At 42.4% G+C, this 19,790-nt stretch overlaps 1 protein-coding gene across 6 annotated transcripts in view; it reads right to left on the reverse strand.

Moving 5' to 3' along the window:
- Positions 1-19,790, reverse strand: part of LOC147022854 (uncharacterized) — a 193,434-nt gene that overhangs the window by 115,014 nt on the left and 58,630 nt on the right. For 2 of the 6 annotated variants that reach the window (XM_085887741.1, XM_085887742.1), the window contains exon 4: positions 19,165-19,651. The exons of the other annotated variants lie outside the window; for them this stretch is intronic. In XM_085887741.1, the coding sequence (XP_085743867.1) occupies positions 19,443-19,651 (209 nt within the window). In that variant the 3' untranslated portion in view covers positions 19,165-19,442. Of the gene's footprint in view, positions 1-19,164; positions 19,652-19,790 lie in introns of those variants that run through there. 6 annotated transcript variants of the gene reach the window in all.

Below are 19,790 nucleotides of genomic sequence, written 5' to 3' on the forward strand. Positions count from 1 at the left end.
CATACTTTTGCTCGACAGTAAATGCATCTTTTTGTTTCAGGGGACATCACTCAGCCATGGCATATAGATCGTGCATTTTCTACAACGGAAATCATGGTATTTGCGGCCCATTTCTGCCACGAAGAGCTCACTCGCTGACCAGTATAGCATCACTGAATAATGATGTTGCAAACCATGCCGCAGATCTGAAAATTCCCATCGCATTATCTGAATCTCAACTTGTGTTGAACAGATCTATTTTAACAGAGGTACCAGAAGGGGCAGAAATATGTTCGAAACATAGATACAGATTAGGAATCAACTGGAGACCGTCCAAAATATGCATGCATCCCAAACATTCTAATGAGAAAAAGACAGTATCAGGTTTGAGAAGTTGCGGATATGAACTTTGTTCAAAACTCGCGATTCCACTTGGATCCCTTATTTGTACGAAGTGACGCAAAGCTGAAACAGCCACTGCAACCACGGCAGCCGAGCAGAATATCAACTCAACTAACCTGAGCACATCTGGTACAAGACAAGGCCATGTAGGCCCACATGCGACCACACCGAGAATTTCAGACAGCCAAGATGGTGATTTTGATTCAGATGAGGACCTCCCTCTTGCTTTGTTGAAATGTTGGGACTCTTGAGTCTGATGCCTGTGCATCTGATAGCAGTTATCATTATGAAAGTAATCATTCGCTAAATGGCATCATATCTATGCTGGGAAAGAACTTGTCTCATACAAAGTATCAAACAAATCAGCCACTAGAAAGTTTGACACCACAACATCAAAAAATAATTGTAAAAAATTACCCCCATGTGGGGGTGACAGTCATCTTTATAATACCACAAGTTCTCAATGTTCAGTTCAGGTAACCGCCAAACAGTCCAAACTAACCGTTGAGATTGAAATAGTTCACAGAGATACACTAGGAAAATACTACCAATGACATAATTAATAAATATGTATTGTTCATTTACTACCCGGATTAACACATCAGAATCACCAGTAAGTGCAATATGTGGTTTTCCGGTCCGTCCACTCTTTGGGGACATTTCACTTCTGGTTGTAGAAAAAAAACGAAAAAATAGGCTTAGCTCTCGGAGATTATGATAATCCTAGCTCTCGGAGATTACGATAATCCTGAAGATTATTCTTCATTGATTATAATGCAACATTCAGAATGAAAATTAGTCAAGTATTTATAGAGATATTGAGGTTTGAAAAATCGTTAGAGCGAGCTAATTCATTAATTATTAATTCCACAGAAGTTCGTAACACTGCACAAAATAACATGTCAGGTATGAAAAAAACATTTTGTATGCCAGATTCATTAATTATGAAATGTACTCATTGATATATTAATCAGAAAGCCCGAAGCATGTAGCATAATTTATCACTTATCCCCTCATCCGGGATCCGTGGCCTCGCCCCACAGCCTGCAGCCCTATGTCCGCCGGTGTCCAGCACTGGACATGGTGCTTCTACTCTCCAAAAATTGATGGAAGCCCTCAATCTCAGACATGAAATCAGGTCCATCTCTCTGGACATATCTGAAGCATTTGATATAGTCTGGCACCCCTCCTTGATCTCCAAACTTGCTGCTTATGGCAGCCATGGCCACCTCCTCTCATGAATCATTGACTTTCTATATTAATTAATTTAAAGATATATATATATATATATATATATATATATATATATATATATATATATATATATATATATATATATATATATATATATATATATATATATATATATATATATATATATATATATATATATATATATATATATATATATATATATATATATATATATATATATATATATATATATATATATATATATATATATATATATATATATATATATATATATATATATATATATATATATATATATATATATATATATATATATATATATATATATATATATATATATATATATATATATATATATATATATATATATATATATATATATATATATATATATATATATATATATATATATATATATATATATATATATATATATATATATATATATATATATATATATATATATATATATATATATATATATATATATATATATATATATATATATATATATATATATATATATATATATATATGTATATATATACATATACATATACATATACATATATATATATACATATACATATATATATACATATATATACATATATATATACATATACATATATATATACATATACATATATATATACATATATATATATATATATATATATATATATATCAATTTAAAAATATTTTGCATTTTCTTCCTTTGATCTTGTGTAGATAAATTAGTATGGTGTTCATGCAGGCAGGATGGGCTGAATGGCCTCCACCTGTTACATTTCCTTGTATTCCTTGGGTTGTTGGCGACACAACTGTGTTCCCCACCAGGTTTCCTGGTGAGGAGTGTGTATGAATATGGACACCCAGCAGAATTAAAAACAAAAGCTGTCAAATGGTGGAGGAGCTCCTTGTGAGCCAACGGCCATCCATATCTAATGCCCAACTGTGTCTGCGGATGGCCTCCTGCAGTTAGGTTACTTTTTTAGGAGGTTGGTGGCAGGATTTGCACTACGGCCACCATAAAACTCTTCACTCTGCAAAACACAAGAAAAACGCAAAGAGAATTGAAAAGCCATGGCAAAATATTTCCGATGGTATCCAAGGCCATCTCCACTCATGGCTCGCCGACTTCCTCTCCTGTCACAATCAACTAGTGGCCCTAAATGGAGTTCTTTCATCCCTCTTCCTGTACAGGCTGGAGTTCCTCATGGTAGTGTTCTGGGCCCTGTTATTTTTCTGGTTTTCATCAATGATCTCTTCGACTCTGGAAAATCCTCCTTATTTCTTTGCTGATGACTCCACCCTCTGCCGTACCATCTGTCATCCCTCAGAAGGGCAAGCAGCAGCTTCATCGTTCTCTGCAGAGCTGGGTAAAATCACAAACTGGTCCAACACGTGGAACGTCTTTCAATCCTGACAAATCTCACACTCTCACTATGTCTCTCGGAAAGAACCGTTTAGAACCCCCCTCACCCCCAATCCACTTCCCCAACAATCCTCTGGAATAAGTCCTTTCTTTCAAGCTTCTGGGTCTCACTATCTGCCATGATCTTTCCTTGGAAAGCTACATTTCCAACATGACCTCCAAAGCCAGTCACCGACTGGAAATCCTTCGTTGTGCAAAGTCCTTCCTCAGCCCACCTGAGCTCCTAACATGTACAGAGTTATTAATTTTGAGCTCACCTGTTTATGTTTTGTTGGAATTCCAGCAATTTTAGCATGAATTTGGCTGCGTATCAATTACTTTGGTGACGCAACTCATTAGGTTTCATTATTTTTTGGACATGTATGAAACTTTCGAAATGCCACACTCAGATATCCGTGGGTAATTTGCTTAAGATGGGACTACACCTCCATGCTATACGATGGTCTGGTGACTTGGGATGAGTCTGATAAAAGAGAAGGGGTGGTGTTTCAGTTCTGCAAAACCAGCACTCCCTCAAGGCGATCGCACACAGCATATAGTCGTTCCAGAGATAGTTATTTCATTAGTATTCATTCTCGATAGTCCTTCTCTTGTGTGTAAGGGATTTATGGGTCGTATGTGTTGTGTGGGCTATAGGTAGGTCTTTATTCCCATTCTTTATCCATTTTACTTTGCTGCACACATGAGCACTCTATCACGCAAGCATGTACTGTAGATCGACGCAACAGGGGCAAGTCACTTGCATATGTGCGCCAAAACCCCTTCAAATCACGCACTATAATCCAACAAACATTACACCTCAGCCCTCATCATACTCAAACCCCAATGCTCCAACAATACATACATCAACAAGATGCCTTCATAATAATCCCCATGCAATCAAACCACAACCCAAGCTTGCCTACATGCGCTATTAACAGCCACAATGAACCATCACCACCACGAATCACCACATCAAAACCTCACCACTATGATCACCGCTACGCTGACATCATTCGGCACCTCCGCCAACAACCACCACCTTTTGGGACCAACAGGGATGGGGGATCGTGGCACGCCATTGCTGGTGGTTGGGTCTGGACGTTTTAGCATCTAACTTGGGCCGTGAGCATGTGCGAGACCCCGTTCAACATCGAGTGAGTAGCCCTGACACACTGCTCAATGGTGGCCCTCATTGCATGTTCGGAGTGCGTTCACAGCTCAGGTGTGCGACCAAGTTCTCTCCACCTTGTTGATCTCGGAGCTCAGCCGCGTGGCGAGGGCTGAAGGAAAATGGGGCTACTTCCGCTGCCGGACCAGCTAACGACGTGGTAATGGTCTGCACACTATTGAGGGTGCTGGAAAACACCCATCGCTTCACCCGATCTGTTCCCAAGCACTGCCCCCACCAGGGCATTATAAACGGCTGTACATCCCACAAATTAAGCTGGCTCGGTTTTCAGGCAAGCATTACGTTGCTCTCAGTTCTCTGGCTCAGCTCAGCTCGGTTGGTGTGTTGATGGAGTGGAATGGAGCCCACGGAGTGGAGTGCGGGATGGCCAGAAGAGCCAGGCCCCAGAGCGAGTACAGTATTAGACAACCTGGGCATTTACATGTACAGACCTCTTCACACTTCACTTTTGGACTATCTTCTAACAGGTTCTTTGCTTTATTTCCAAACTCCCTCAATCGCACTTCACCCGTACATCACCGCAACTCAGGAATGGGAAGTCCTACCCAACGTTTATTTACTCTTATTAGCTAGCACACACTCACTGCATCACTCAGCAGTAATCCAGGTGTACATTGAGGGCACTAAACTCGCTTGGCATGGCATGGCCGTCCAAAGGTAAGGTACCCACGCAAAGTAGCGACATCCTGCCGGGATAGGCAGTACCAATCGGCGTTCGTGGTTACTTAAAGATCCACCGGGCTGTGTAGTTATTCACGACTGGTGGCCTCAGGACCGGGAGTTCAGGAGGAACTAGAGTGCTTACCCTTGTGGTGAACCTCGACCCCCTGGGCAGTAACAATATGTACACTTTCTAAGAGTACGTACTCACAGTCCAATAGTACGTACTTAATAGACATACTTACATTATAGTAATAGGTACTTAATGGAAGTCGGTACTTGATGGAAGTGCTCACGTTGTATCAAGTACTTATCGACATACTCACCTCTTCCTGAGTAGAGGGTCAGAGCTTGAATAAAGCAAGCAAGCAAGCTCACTCCATTTTAGATTTTACATAATGAAAAAGGGGAGCATCAAATCAAACTATTTCTTTTTTATACAGTCTTGGTTCATGGAAGAGCAAGAACACAGAACAGATCAGGACGTGACTTAACAAAAGGAACAGCAGAAAGAGACTGAACCAAGGGACAAAATAAACGGAGACATAAAACAATGGATGAACAGTATGATGAGGGGTATGGGAGAATGTTGGGGTGGATAATATGGAAAGAGAATGAAAAATGTTTTATTGGGGAAGAGGGTTGGGGTGGTTTAATGCATGTAGAAAATATCATGGTTTTAGATGAGGAACGATCTGAAAATGGTGGTGATCAGCTGACTTTAAGATTTGGAGAGAAGGATGAAATTGAAGAGAATGTGGAAGATGGTTCCACAGGCTGGAAAAAAAGAGGACCAAATGAGGAGGTGAACCATGATTCTGGATTTTGGGAGTTTCACGAAAAGGGGGTTGCTGGTGGACCATGTGCGCTCTACAGAAACATGGGGGGGGGGGTGGGGAAAAAAGCTTGAAGTGGGCAGAGGATGCAAGACCAGAAATGAGGCGGAAGAAGATTGGGAGACCACCGACCTGTCTGCGATAGCAAAATGATAGGCCCATAGACCAACCTTCATCACGGGAGATTCCAATGATCTTGAAGGCCTTGGTTTCTCCGGCATCAAGCTGAGCAAGGTGTGAGGCAGGGCGTGAGCCCAGAGGAGAGAGCTGTACTCCATAAAGCTGCAGATGAAAGCCTTGTCGGTGGATAGGAGTTCAGGTGAGCCAAGGAAGGATTTTGCATGATGGAGGATGCCCAGTCGACTGGCTTTGGAGGCCAACTTTGAAATGCAGTTTTCCCAAGAAAAATCGTAGCTGAGCATGAGACCCAATAGTTTAAAAGACTGTACTTCTTCAAGAGGGCTGTTAAGAATGTAGATGGGAGGGTTTTCTGTACTGTCCTTTCAGAGAGAGATAGTGAGAGTGTGAGATTTGTCAGGATTGAAAGACATATTCCAAGTGTTTGACCAGCTTGTGATTTTGTCAAGGTCTGACGAGAGACAGAAGAGGCGTCCTGTCTGAAGGGTGAGGGATGTTTATGGCACAGGGTGGAATCATCAGGAAATAGATAAAGGGGATTTTCCAGTCAGAAACATCGTTGATGAAGATTATGAATAGGATTGGGCCCAGCACACTGCTTTGGGGCACTCCAGCCTTAACAGGGGGAGAGGATGTAAGAGTTCCGTTGAGATCCACACGTTGGCAATGAGAGCAGAGGAAGTCAGTCAGCCATGTCTGGAGTTGGCCTTGGATGCCAAAGGCAGAGAGATTGGAGAGCAAGACAGAATACCAGACTTTATCGAAAGCTCAAAATCTGTCCAGAGAGACGATTGAAAGCTCAAGATATGTCTTTTGCAGCAGGATTTTTCTAATTATAGCGTAAATTATCAAATACAAGTTTAGTTGTAATTAGAAAGTGTGACTTCTGACATATTTTGGTGCAGGTCATATCATTATAGTTCACTTATTCGTGGATGTAAGTTAAAATATATGATGCTCCATTCATGACATATAATAATTTTGTTTGTGAATGACTCCCACCTCGGAGAAAGAAATGGATACGGGCTAATGTGCAACAAACCCAAAATAATATAAAACAGGCCATTCCATTATTCATTCCTTTGCACAAAGCAATTTGTCTGGGACCCTTGGTAAGACGTACTCAAAATGCATTTGCCAAACACAGTACTTGTCTGTCAAATTTCAAATCTGTAAATGATTAGATGCTGGTCTGATAAATGGAATATGTCTTTCAATCCAAGAAAATCTTGTCTCACCCTGTCGCTCTGGAAGGATCTTCAAATTAAACCCATCTATCATTTCCCATAGCAGCCACTTGAAGAGGTACAGTCTCTTGAGCTTCCAGGCCTCCCTGTCAGCCATGACCTCTCTTTGGCTGGCCACAAAGCAAATCTGCTTCCAGTTGCCAGCCAAAAACTGGGCATCCACCTTCATTTGAAGCCATTACTTGAAAAATCAGAACTACTAACAGTCTACAAGGCTTTTGTTGGTCGCTGCAGTGACTTCAGAAAGTATTCACACCCCTCGACTTTTGTCACATTTTGTTGTGTTACAGCCCGAATTTAAAATGGATTAATTTTAAAAAAAGATTGTCACCGATATACACAAAATAACCCATCATGACAAAGTGAAAATGCGTTTTTAGAAATTTTTACAAATTTATTACCTCTGTCACCAAAGGTGAAAGAGGTTATGTTTTCACCCCTTTCTGTCTGTTTGTTAATTGCTGGAATCCTTTGGATTTCTATGCTCTGAGAAAGAAGAGAGCAAAAGTAAACACACGAATGGCCAAAATACTGAAATACAAGAATTGTTGGAACATCAGCAGGGGAATATTTTATGTGATAGACGTACATATTGAGACATGAGAAAGTTCTTGTAGGAAGTTTTGAATTTGTTGACGATGGGTTTTCACTTCTCTGTCAATTGTGATCCAATGATGAGGACCGTAATGTCTCATTGTATTCATGAAATATGATGTGCGAGTGAAGGGTAAGAACAAATTGATGCAGGATCTGGTAGGATATAAGGGTGCATATCATGTATTGAGGTGAAGTAAGACAAAAAAAAGTGCAGGGAAGCAGATTAAGGACAAACTTATACATGCATATCCCTTCACGCAATTTGTCAAAATCATTAAGAGTCGGAGTGTTAAGTCGAGCAAAAAGAGCTGCAGTGTGATCTCGAGGATGAGAGATGGAACAAATCCACGAGGCTCTTTCTTGAGCAACAATGAGTGAATGAAGCTTATAGTTGCTGGTACTTGCCGATAAATGAGTTAAGGTAAAAAAAATCAGAGTATTGTAAAGAGAAATAAGTGATTGAAGGTAAAAATTAAAGTAATCTAAATGAAACACCTGTGTTAGGAAATGTGGTCAGATCAGGTGAGTTTATCATCAATGATGAATCCTAAAAATTTAGGTGAGTTAACCTTTGTAATGGGGATATTGTCAATTTCAATAAGGATTGTGCCGTTTGGAGATTTATTCTAATTGAAAAAGAGCATTTACTTGGTTTTATTATAGTTTCAAGAAAGTTTGGTGTCTTTAAACTCCCAACTAAATAAAGCCTCCTCCTGGTTCAAAGTATTGACTCAGGAATTGTAATTTGAATTGGAGTATATGATTGTGGTATAATCCACAAACAAGATAAAATGCAAAAGAGAAGAAGATTGTAAGTCATTAACATACAGTAGAAAATGAGAGGAGTAAGGATAGAGTCCTGTGGAACATCATGTCAAATGGCTTTCCAGCTGGGACCACACTTGATAACGGTCGTAAATTGTTGATGGTTACTGAGATAAGAAGCGAACCATTTCAGAGCAATACCCCTGATACCATAAAATCCAAGCTTAAAGAGAAATGGTCAATTGCGTCAGATGTTTTAAACATTTTGTTATCAATAAAAATTACCCCCATGTGGGGGTGACGGTCATCTCTAAAATACCACAAGTTCTCAATGTTCAGTTATGACCGAAGACTACTGCGCAGCTCAAGTGTGCAGTTCTACTACACAGCTCGACTGTGCAGTTCCACTGCGCAGCTCGAACTGCGCAGTTTGGTTAAAGATGACTCAGTATTTTGGCGCGCGTGCACAAAATTATATTTTGAAAATAAATGCCGACGTTTACATTTCGGGTTTTGAAACTTTTGCACCTATGGCTGAAAATGTATAAATATAAAAGACTAAAAATGTGTTTTATATTTATATTTCATTTCTCCTTCCTTCCTTCTTTGCCAATCGCATCGGCGTTTTTGGCCATCTTCCAGATCACGTGACGATCAAACGAGAAGGAAATTCAAAAATCTGTCCGGTTAGATACAAGATAATATTTTTTACTATCATAATCAATAAACAGTTGCCGAATATCTTGTAGAATGGCAGACGAGATAGGTTTTTGAAAGTGGCGATTTTTATAACTCGTGACCTTGACCCTGACCCCGGACAAAAGTTATATCGTTGTGCAACACTTGTCGACCTCTACCCACATACTAAGTTTCATCAAGATCGGAAAGAAAAATTGTTGACGGACGTACGGACGGACGGACATTTGGTCTGGCTTTATTAGGTCATCTCGGTAGAGATGACCTAAAAAACGCTAGCAGTAGACATTTTGTTACAAACTGCATCAGTAAGTAAGTATGTCAACTTATTGCACAAGAACCATATCAGTTGAATGGTTCGAGTTAAAGCAAGAATATAATCATCAATGTCAGCACACAAATAATGATCTGCATGGGTGGCAAAGGAAGTAAGAATAGATAACAAAAATTACCTTAAATAAAAAGAAAAACTGACGCTTTGGGCTTTACCTTTAATCGAGGACGAGCTTTACCTTTAAGGCTTGAAATGTCATTTTTTCCTTTTCTTCAAGAGGGATCAACCACCATTTAAGGTAATTTTTATCTATTCTTCTTTAAATCTAAAGCCGAACTGTTTGGCATAATGACAGTTGAATTCAGAGATAAACTTGGAAAGACATTTATAAATAAGTATTTCTCAGATTTTAGAAAAACAAGAAAGAATAGAAATAGGCCTACATTTGTAAAGTTCCCATTTATCAACAGATTTGAAGATGGGGATAACTTTTGTGACCCTAAGGTGAGAAGGAACAGATCCACGAATAAAAAAGTTTAAAGACTAGAAAGCATCTCAAAATGCAAAGCCCGTCCGCGTCTGCTTTGTACTCAAACTAAACTTGACGAAAACGACAGTTTTTTTAAAAAATTGGATATTTTATTAATTTGTGTTCTCCATATTCTCATAATAAAGGTTTGTTGAAGGTTTGATGACAAAAACTCAATTGGTAAAAATGTGTCCACACTGAAGTTCAATGGTAAATAAATAAAGAAACGATTAAAAATAGGATCGCACATCCTGAAGCTAACCTGGATCAGGAGCAACAGTCACTCAAACCTTTCACAGACCCACTTGGACCCTGATTTTTTTTCATTGCCATGAACAAACTTTGGTACATCATGGGTGATGAAGGTTGTGGTCAAGTTTCATCGAAATTGCATGTGCAGTTTCAGGAAAGGGAGCAAATACCTATTTTGGAGGGTCAAACCCCTCCCCATTATGCCCTTTAATGAGCACAGATTTTGATATGGTCGATACAGTTTGGTACTGTCGCAGTCCTGGTGCTTCGGTTAATCCCCCCCACCCCCCCGACCCAATTGTGGTGTACGGGCAGTCAACACCGACCAGGCCAGATCGCTTTATCACTGTGCGGGAAGATATTCCCCAAAATGGCGCTGAGCTGCTCTCTGGGCGGGAAACGTACGCGAGGTAATTTGTGAAGCGGTGTTCAACACCAGGGCTCACCAACCACCGTGCAGCTTCCTCGTCGATCGTGCTTGCCGATGCCGCTGCTCTCTGCAGAATGGCGCTACTCCCTTCAGTGATATACATGAGGCTTCGAGGTCGGTCTCTCATGACCCAACAAAGAGTCAATGACCAACATCTTGCTCCACCATATGAGCCAATTTTCCTCAGCACAAATAGGAGAATCACGCAGCCAATTTGTCGTGCCGAGAGGAGAGCAGAGCGAGATCCTCCATCCCAGTCACGTTCCTCTCACAACTACTCTCTGCTCCTATAACCTCACCCTTCTTTCACCTGCTCTCCAACGTCACACCCATCAATCATCCACCTCCGGGCGAAGCTTGTTGGCACAAAAAACCGGGAAGGTGGGGCTTCTACCTGCTTGGACGTTTGGCTTACTTGTTGTTATAAAAACGTAATTTTTTCACCGCTGGTTTGTAATACAAAAACATCGGGAAAGATCAGAGGGGGCAATTACATACTGGGGGAAATTGGTCTAAATCCCTATCTAACAAAGACAGCACCACCCCCGCGTGGTGACAAGTAACACTTAAGCTCACAGTTTCCCAACTTAATTTACATTGATATGTCCCCAACATGCCCAAGGACCAAGCAACTCTATACATTCCTAACTTTGCTATGAAATTCCCCCATCTACCCCACAAACATAACAGTACATTATAGGTGATGAAGGCTGTGGTCAAGTTTCATGTATCTATAGTTTGAGTAGATAACAAATACCTATTTTTGGGGGGGGGGGTCAACCACCCCCCCCATAAACCTCCTTAATGAGTGCAGATTTTGATGCGGTCAATGCAATTTGGTACATCAAGGGTGATGAAGGTTGTGGTCACATTTCATTGAAATTGTGTGTGTAGTTTCGGAGAAGAGAACACATACGTATTTTGGGGGTCAAAGCTCCCCCTCATAGACCCCTTTAATGAGCATAGATTTTGATGCGGTCGATAAACTTTGGTAAATCATGGGCAAAGAAGGTTGTGGTCAAGTTTCATTGGAATTGTATGTTTAGTTTTGGAGAAGAGAGCAAATACTTATTTTGGAGGGGGGGGTGGGTCAAACTCCCCACCCCCATAGATCACATTAATGAGTGCAGATTTTGATGTGGTCAATAAATCTTCGTTAGGCATCAGATACGAAGCTTGTGGCCAAGTTTCATCATAATCGTATGTTTGGTTCAAGCGATAATGACTGAAGTGTTTATGGACTGACTCGCTCACTCACTCACTCACTCACCGACAGACACTGCTCGATCACATAAGCTCACCTAACTAAAGTCCAGGTGAGCTAAAAATGGGGCGCCTCATGCTTGATGTGCTGCAGCGGGGCTAATAAGGTCGATTTGTAGTTACAATGGCTTTGCCCTTTTACATTTTGACCCAATTTTGAATTATTTCCCCCGCATTCTTATCATAAAGGTGTGTTGAAAACTTGATGACAAAAGCTCAAATGGTTAGAGGAAATCACAGCTTTGGCCACTGTTTAATTGATTCCATCAAACCCAAAACGAGTGGAATCGTTTAGCTCTTTACCTCTTTCAATCATTTCATAAGAATCAGTCGGGGTTATGAAAAATGAAGAGCCATTGGGGTTATGCAGATAATCAATAAAAATTGTGTTGGTCGGTGGAATACTATTGACTGGAGAAGAGCCAATGTAAGTGAAATAAGAATTTAAGGAATCTGAAATATCTGTAGAATTTGAGATAACCTGTTCTCCATCAAGAAGTTTATTGGGATAATCATTTGTGCATCTTACCTAAGATAATTTGGATTTCATGCCATGTGTTTTTAATACTAATTTTATTAGCATCTAACTTTTTGGCAGAATAGTTGTTATTTGAAGAACAGATAGTTGCAGTGAGCTGATTGTGGAAATTCGTTTGTTGAGTTTGAGGTATGCAGAAATTGTTTATTCAATCAATTTTTGTGATTGCACGAATTTATTTTGATTTGGATATCCAGGGTTGATTTATTTGGGGTTTGCCAAGTGTTTTAACACAAGAGGGAAATGACAGTTGTAGATTCTTTCAAAAATAGAGATTTTTTTTATAAGCAGTCAGCTGTTTCAGATTAGTTAAACTTCACTCCAGTCACAGAGGATTCAATTTCTGAAATAAAATAATTCAGTGATTTACTGTTCTGTTTTTTTCCGTTTGCAGCACATGGCTGCGGGGTAGCATCATTGGCTGGGGGCGTGGCCGTGCCACTGATGCAATGCCCCCTGCTAGTTAGAGAAGGAATATGTAATTTGACCATGGTGTCGGCAATAGCTCACCCACCAACTCCTCATGAAGGACACCGTGGGATCATTAACATCCACCAACAAATACCGGCAGACGGGACACCCATTTACCATCCATCCGAGGGACGGCAAGTTCTTTGTCTCTCGACTGATCCATTGAAAAAAGATGGAGTGATCCGAAAAAGAGGAAGATGGTCAGTAATGTTGACATGCATTTTTCTGGCAGTAATATTTTGATCATTATTGGTAAATATATTATCAATTCGAGGGGCAGCAGAATATGGTACAGCAGAATGTATCTACAAATAAAAGGCTTGTTGCTCTCACACTGCAGAGAAGTCAGTCGTGTCTCGTTCTTTACCGCCTTTCCACCTGTTTTGCTCCTTATGCTCTCTTAACCCTTTTAACCCTCCATACCCCACTTCCTCTTTCAGCAACTCCAGGATGAAGGCATTCTTACTGTAACCCCCTTTGGTCTAAATCCCAAAATCCAGACTTCCTGCACACCCCCACATTTTGTTCCTCTTTTCCCATTTGTGGAACTACCTTCCAGAGTCTCCTCAATTTCAATATTCACTCCAGGGCTTGCACTCCCATATCATGTCATCCCCAATCCCTATACCCACAATTTTTCCAACCCTTTTTAAATATTCCAAACTTCATACAACCCTCTTATTTGCAGGTATACTGTTTCTTGTTCGTATATTCTCTTGCTTATTGTATCTAACTATCACGCCACTGTCCCACTATCAATCAGTTAATTGTCTTTTTACCCTCCATCATCTTATTCTTCCATGACCCTCGCTCTTAGATAGAACAAAAAAGATAACCAACCAATTCAATGGCCAACTTGGCTGATATCATTCCTGCTGTGCAGGATGCTTTTCACTATTGCTTGGTGAATAATTTATGTATTTTACGAGCTCAATGTGTTTCGGGTCTGTTGCTGAATCTGTTGGTCGAGCCAAGAGAAATGTGTTGTTTAAATGCATCAGGAGGAACTAAGTCGTGACAGACGTTCATGGCTCAGAAGGCACAGCTTGGAATTTTAGGAGCATCAATATTTAAGATGAAGGAATGAAGTCTTATATTAATGTGGTATTCAATTACTATCATAAAAATTACAGCAGATGCATCTCCACAACACCCCAAGTTAAAATGTTATGAATATTATTGTTTCATTACATGCCAACCCATGTGGCCATGTGTTATATGACTAATTCATTTCCACTCTCAAGTTTATGTTTCTCTCCTTTTAGTGCCGTCTCTCGGATGGACGTGAAACTGGCATCCTGTCTGCCAGCATTAGTTGGTAGATGTTAAAAATCCCATGGTGTCCTTTGTGAAGAATAGGCAAGCTATCACCGGCCCCCCTGTACAAATTACACCTTCCTTCCCAAACCTACAGGGGATGTTGCATCAGTGGAACAGCTGTGCTCTCAGCCAATGATGCTACTCACAGCCATGTTCTGCATATAAAACGAGAAAAAGATATAAAATGTCATAGCCCCCAATGTTTTAGTAATTTTGCTGTATGGAGTTAAAGGGTTAGGCCATATTTACAAAATGTATGTGCATGCGCAAGTGACTTGAATGGTCATGTGACATGAAAGATTGTGTACGATTGGGTTATTCGGTCATGAATGTCGATGATGTGGGTCACGTAGTTATAGTGTGTAAGATAGTTGGTCACATGACATGTATGATGTTTTCAATTGGGAACGCAAATAATATCGATTTATGTATAAAAAAAATTCTATAACTGTAGACAATAGAAAATTATCTTTCAGTTGAAAATGCTCTCTGATCAAGTTTTGTAAGCTGTACTTAAAGGTGGTCAGGATGAAATTGAAAAGAGTAATCGGAATTTTTTTTTATTTCCATGAAAGATGCTTCATGATATTGGTATGAAAAAAAACATTAGAACAAGATCAGTAAATGCATGTCTGTAGATAGTTGAAGAAGTGTTCAATACCAGATTTATTTTTTTTTACAACTAAAATGGCCACCAATCTGTCAGTCGGCCAACTTGGATCTGATCTCGAAACAGAATGGCATGCACATGTAAGCCACCATTCATTATCTCTGTGTTGGGTTTGAACAAGATCAGTAAATGCATGTCTGAGAAATGGTCGATCAGGTTCAACATCGGGTTTTTAAAACAACAATGGCCACCAGTTGGCCATCTTTGATCGAATCGTGAAACAAAATGATGTGCATATGTGTACCATCGTGTATTGTCTTTGTGCCAAGTTTGAACAAAATTGGTCCATACATGTCTGAGATATGACTGTGGATGGACACATGAACGGACGGATGCACAGACGGACAAGACCCAATCCATAACCCCCCATTTCTTACTAAGTCCAACGGCGGCTAATAACGAGGACATCTTGAATGAATTGGCCTTCCCAATAACATCAAACAATGTTTCCTCGTCTGACACATCTTGTTGATAGTATGACTCATTGTGCAACAAAAAAAAATTATTATTCACCATTGCTTCTTTCTATGCCTACTTTTGCATTCAGAGGACCAACATCATTTGCTGACCGACGTTCCTTTAATGGTCAAATCTGTCAGGTCAGGTCAGGTTCGATCTGTGACCTGCTACAGGTACCCTGTAAACCTGTACTAACCTGTTCCATGGTCGGGTTGTCGGCGACTAAACAGTCTCCCCCACCAGGTTTTCTGGTGAGGAGGGTGTTTGGATATGGACACCCAGCAGGATTAAAAACAAAACCTGTCAAAGGGCGGAGGAGTTCCTTGTGAGCCAACGGCCATCCATATCTAGTGCCCAACTGTGTCTGCGGACGTCCTCCTGCAGTTGGGTCACATCTTATTAGGAGGTTGGTGGCAGGATTTGCACTCCGGCCACCGTAAAACCCTTCATTCCGCAAAACGCAAAAACGCAAAAAAATCTGAAAACCCACTCCGTGGGAGTACCTCCTGTGCAGCTTCCCTTCGCAGGGCAGCTCACCGGATGACGGGATTGGGGCAAAGCCTTCGGGACCCCCAAACTTTGATAGGAGGGAAACCACGGGGTAACATCCCTGGGTCAGATTGCGGGAGAGTGTGTCGGAGTGGTGCTGAGGTGTCGTCCAGCAGACGGCGGTCTCCTTGGGTTAACCCGAGGCGGTCCCTTCGGGTGGGTGCCTGGAATGTCCTATCCCTAAGAGAGGATGATCACCTGTCTCTGTTATCATCTGAGCTCAAGCGTTTGGACATCAGGATTGCAGCTCTCTCTGAGGTTCGGAGACCGGATTGCGGCGAGATAATGGTGGGTGGTTACACCTACTATTGGTCTGGTCGCACTGATGGTTACCATACCCAAGGAGTTGCTGTAGCTGTGTCCAATAAGCTGACCCCAATGATAATTGAGGTAACACCGGTCAACGAGCGTATTATGAGATTAAGGATTCGTCACTCCTTAGGTGTCATTTCCCTGGTCTCTGTTTATGCTCCGACTGAGGCGAGTGATCTCACCGTGAAGGATGCATTCTACGCCACACTCGAGTCTGTGGTTGATCAGTGCCCCAGACGAGATACACTTCTAGTCTTGGGGGATTTCAATGCATCGACTGGAACTGATAGGGATGGTTATGAGGTGTGTGTTGGTCCCCATGGGTCAGGAACTATGAACCAGAATAGCACTAAGTTCCTTGACTTTGCAATAAGTCATGGACTTAGGGTGGCTGGTTCATGGTTTCAGCGCCCACAAGCTGATCGCTGGACTTGGTATTCCAACGCTGGCGGTGTGGCAAAGGAGATTGACCATGTCCTCATTGACGGTCGTTGGAGGATGATCCAGAACTGCAGGGTCTACCGGAGTGCTCAGTTCCTCAATACTGACGACAGGCTTGTTGTAGCAACTCTAAAGCTGCACCTTAAATCCTGGAGAATGGTACCATCCCAGCCTCGGCTGGATGTTGCCAAGCTCAGGGATGAGAGAGTAGCTGAGGAGTTTGCGAACAGGCTGAGTGGACACTTGGGGGGTCTGGGTGCTTTGAGGGGTCCTGAAGAGTTGTGGAGCGCCTTCAAGACCACCGTCCTTGATGTTGCCGGTGGATGCCTTGGAGCTCACCACAGGGCAAAGAAGAATTTTGTCTCTCAAGGGACACTGGATACCATTGACCAGAGTCGCAGGGCCAGGCTGAATGGCAGAGCTGAGCTGTTCAGGGAGCTGAGGCGTAAAACTGTAGTGCACTGAGGGTGGACAAGGAGGCCTATGTGCGAGGAATCTGTGAGGGGGTAGAGCATCACCTGTGGACAGGTGATTCTCGTCCCGCTTACAGGGGAATTCGCGCATTACGTTCATCCAAGCCCATCCCTCGGAGCACTGCAGTTCGAGCAGAGAGTGGTAGGCTCTTGACAGAGGAGTCTGAAATGAAGGCCCGCTAGGCCGGTTACTTTGAGCGGTTGTACCAGGCTGATCCCCCAGCTGTCGAGTTGGACGTCAAGGGTGTTACAATCCCTGTTGCTGACCCTCGAATCAACTGTGGTCCACTTCCCTTGTGGAAACACGGGCTGCGGTGAACCAGTTGAAACGGGGCAAAGCTCCAGGGATCTGTGGCATCCATGCCGAACTTCTCAAGGCTGGTGGAAATGCTGCACTCGTGTCGTTGCATGCAGTTTTGTGCTCTGCCTGGAACACAGGCATCATCCCAACTGACTGGAAAAGGGGCCTTGTTGTCCCTCTCAGGAAAGGGAAGGGTGATCGCCAAGACTGCAACAACTACCGAGGGGTGACGCTGCTCTCAGTGCCGGGCAAGGTCTTTGCTCGGATAATTCTTGATAGGGTTCGCCACCATCTGCTTGAGCACCAGCGTCCAGAGCAGTCAGGCTTTACACCAAAGAGGTCAACGATTGACCGTATCCTTGCACTTCGTGTCCTCACCGAACGCAGACGAGAGTTTCGGCAGGGGCTGCTTGCAGCCTATGTTGATCTCTGTAAAGCGTTTGATTCAGTGAATCGGGATGTCCTCTGGAGGATTCTTGGTCTTCGTGGGGTATCAACAAAACTGGTCAATCTGATGTCTGAACTCTACTCTGGTACTGAGAGTGCTGTGAAGTGTGGTGGTACCATCTCTGACTTATTTCCAGTTGTTACTGGAGTTCGTCAGGGATGTGGACCTGCCCCCACACTTTTCAGCACTTGTATGGACTGGATTTTAGGGAGGATGTCGGAGAGATCAAGTTGCGGTGCATCGTTTGGGAATGTCAAGATCTCGGACCTTGATTTTGCAGATGATGCAGTCATCTTTGCGGAGACTTTAGACATCCTCTTGGGGGCCCTCGAGGTGCTGAATGAGGAGTCGGAGCCGTTGGGATTACGGGTTTCTTGGGTCAAAACTAAGAACCAGGCTTTCGGTGACATCTTGGGTGCTGCTGTCCTGTCTGTGTCTGTTTGTGGTGAGGATGTTGAGGTCGTGAAGAGATTCACTTACCTTGGCAGTGATATTCATGTCTCTGCTGGCTGCGAGTCAGAGGTCAATAGACGTCTGGGTCGGGCCTGGGGAGTCATGGATTCACTGGATCATGGGGTGTGGCGCTGCCGGTACCTGTGCGGGAGGACGAAAGTCCGAGTCTTCAGGTCCTTGGTACTTCCAGTCTTGCTCTATGGGTGCGAGACTTGGACTCTGACCAAGGATCTGAGACGGAGACTTAATTCCTTTGGTACCAGGTCTCTTCGGAGAATCCTTGGCTATCGCTGGTCGGATTTTGTGTCCAACGAGCGGTTGTGAAAGAGAGACTCGGATGAGATTTGTTACCTGCATAGTCCGTGAGCGTCAGTTGCGGCTGTATGGACATGTGGCTCGTTTTCCTGACGCTGATCCTGCTCACCAGATTCTCTCAGCGAGGGAGTCCCATGAGTGGAGGAGGCCAGTGGGCCGACCACGTGCCTCATGGTTGCAACAGGTTGACCATCATCTCAAGGAGATGGGATGGGCCTGGCATCTGCCTGGGGGATGGCCAGACGGAAGCCCCTGGAGTACCGGCGGAAAGTGGACGCAGCGACGCGCTGTTCTGGCACATGCTCCCATACCTGACCTGACCAAATCTGTGCTACATTCCAAGAAGCCTGCCACCTTTATGGTCTTTTGGAGGATGATGCTCACTGGAATGCAACCATGATGGAAGCAGCAGCAACACAGTCTTCAAGCAGACTCAGAAATCTTTTTGCAATCATGCTTAACCAATGCCACCTTTACAGCCCTCAATAGTTATGGCAAATACACAAAGAGAGCTTGGCAGAGGACATTCTCATGCAGGTACAGAGAGAAAATCCAGGTGTTGAATTGACATACACTCCATGGATTTTCAATGCAGCCCTGATTTTACTGGAGGACAAAGTGTTGCTGATGGGAGGCAGCCAACTTAAGGAATTTGGACTGCCACACTCAGAAAGGACTGAACAAGTCAGTTTAAGCAGAAATATGTTCAGGGAGACAAACTACAATGTGTAAGAATCAACTGAATATGTTACAGCAAAAAAAAAAAAGACAAACTGGTAACAGATCAACTTGAAGCATAATCAGAGGATTATTGAGAGAGTCAACAAGAAAACTGGAAGAATTGTCTTTTTGAATGCACCAGAAGAAACAGGCAAAACATTTGTCACCAATCTTCTCTTGGCAAACATCAGAAACAGTAAAATTGCCATTGCAGTGCGGTCCTCTGGCATTGCTGCCACTCTTGTCCAGGGGTCACACAGCTCATTCTGCATTGAAGCTGCCACTGAATCTTGCCAAGTCAAAAAACCCATTGTGCAACATTAAGAAAGCAACAGAGGCTGCCAAGGTTTTGCAACAGTGTCATCTAATTATCTGGGATGAATGCACAATGTCACACAAACTGACCTTCAAAGCACTAGATCGAAGCC

The sequence above is a fragment of the Eptatretus burgeri genome, chromosome 7 (genome assembly GCF_056783735.1).
Source record: "Eptatretus burgeri isolate ZD-2024b chromosome 7, Ebu_testis_v1, whole genome shotgun sequence".
NCBI classification, from domain to species: Eukaryota; Metazoa; Chordata; class Myxini; order Myxiniformes; family Myxinidae; genus Eptatretus; species Eptatretus burgeri.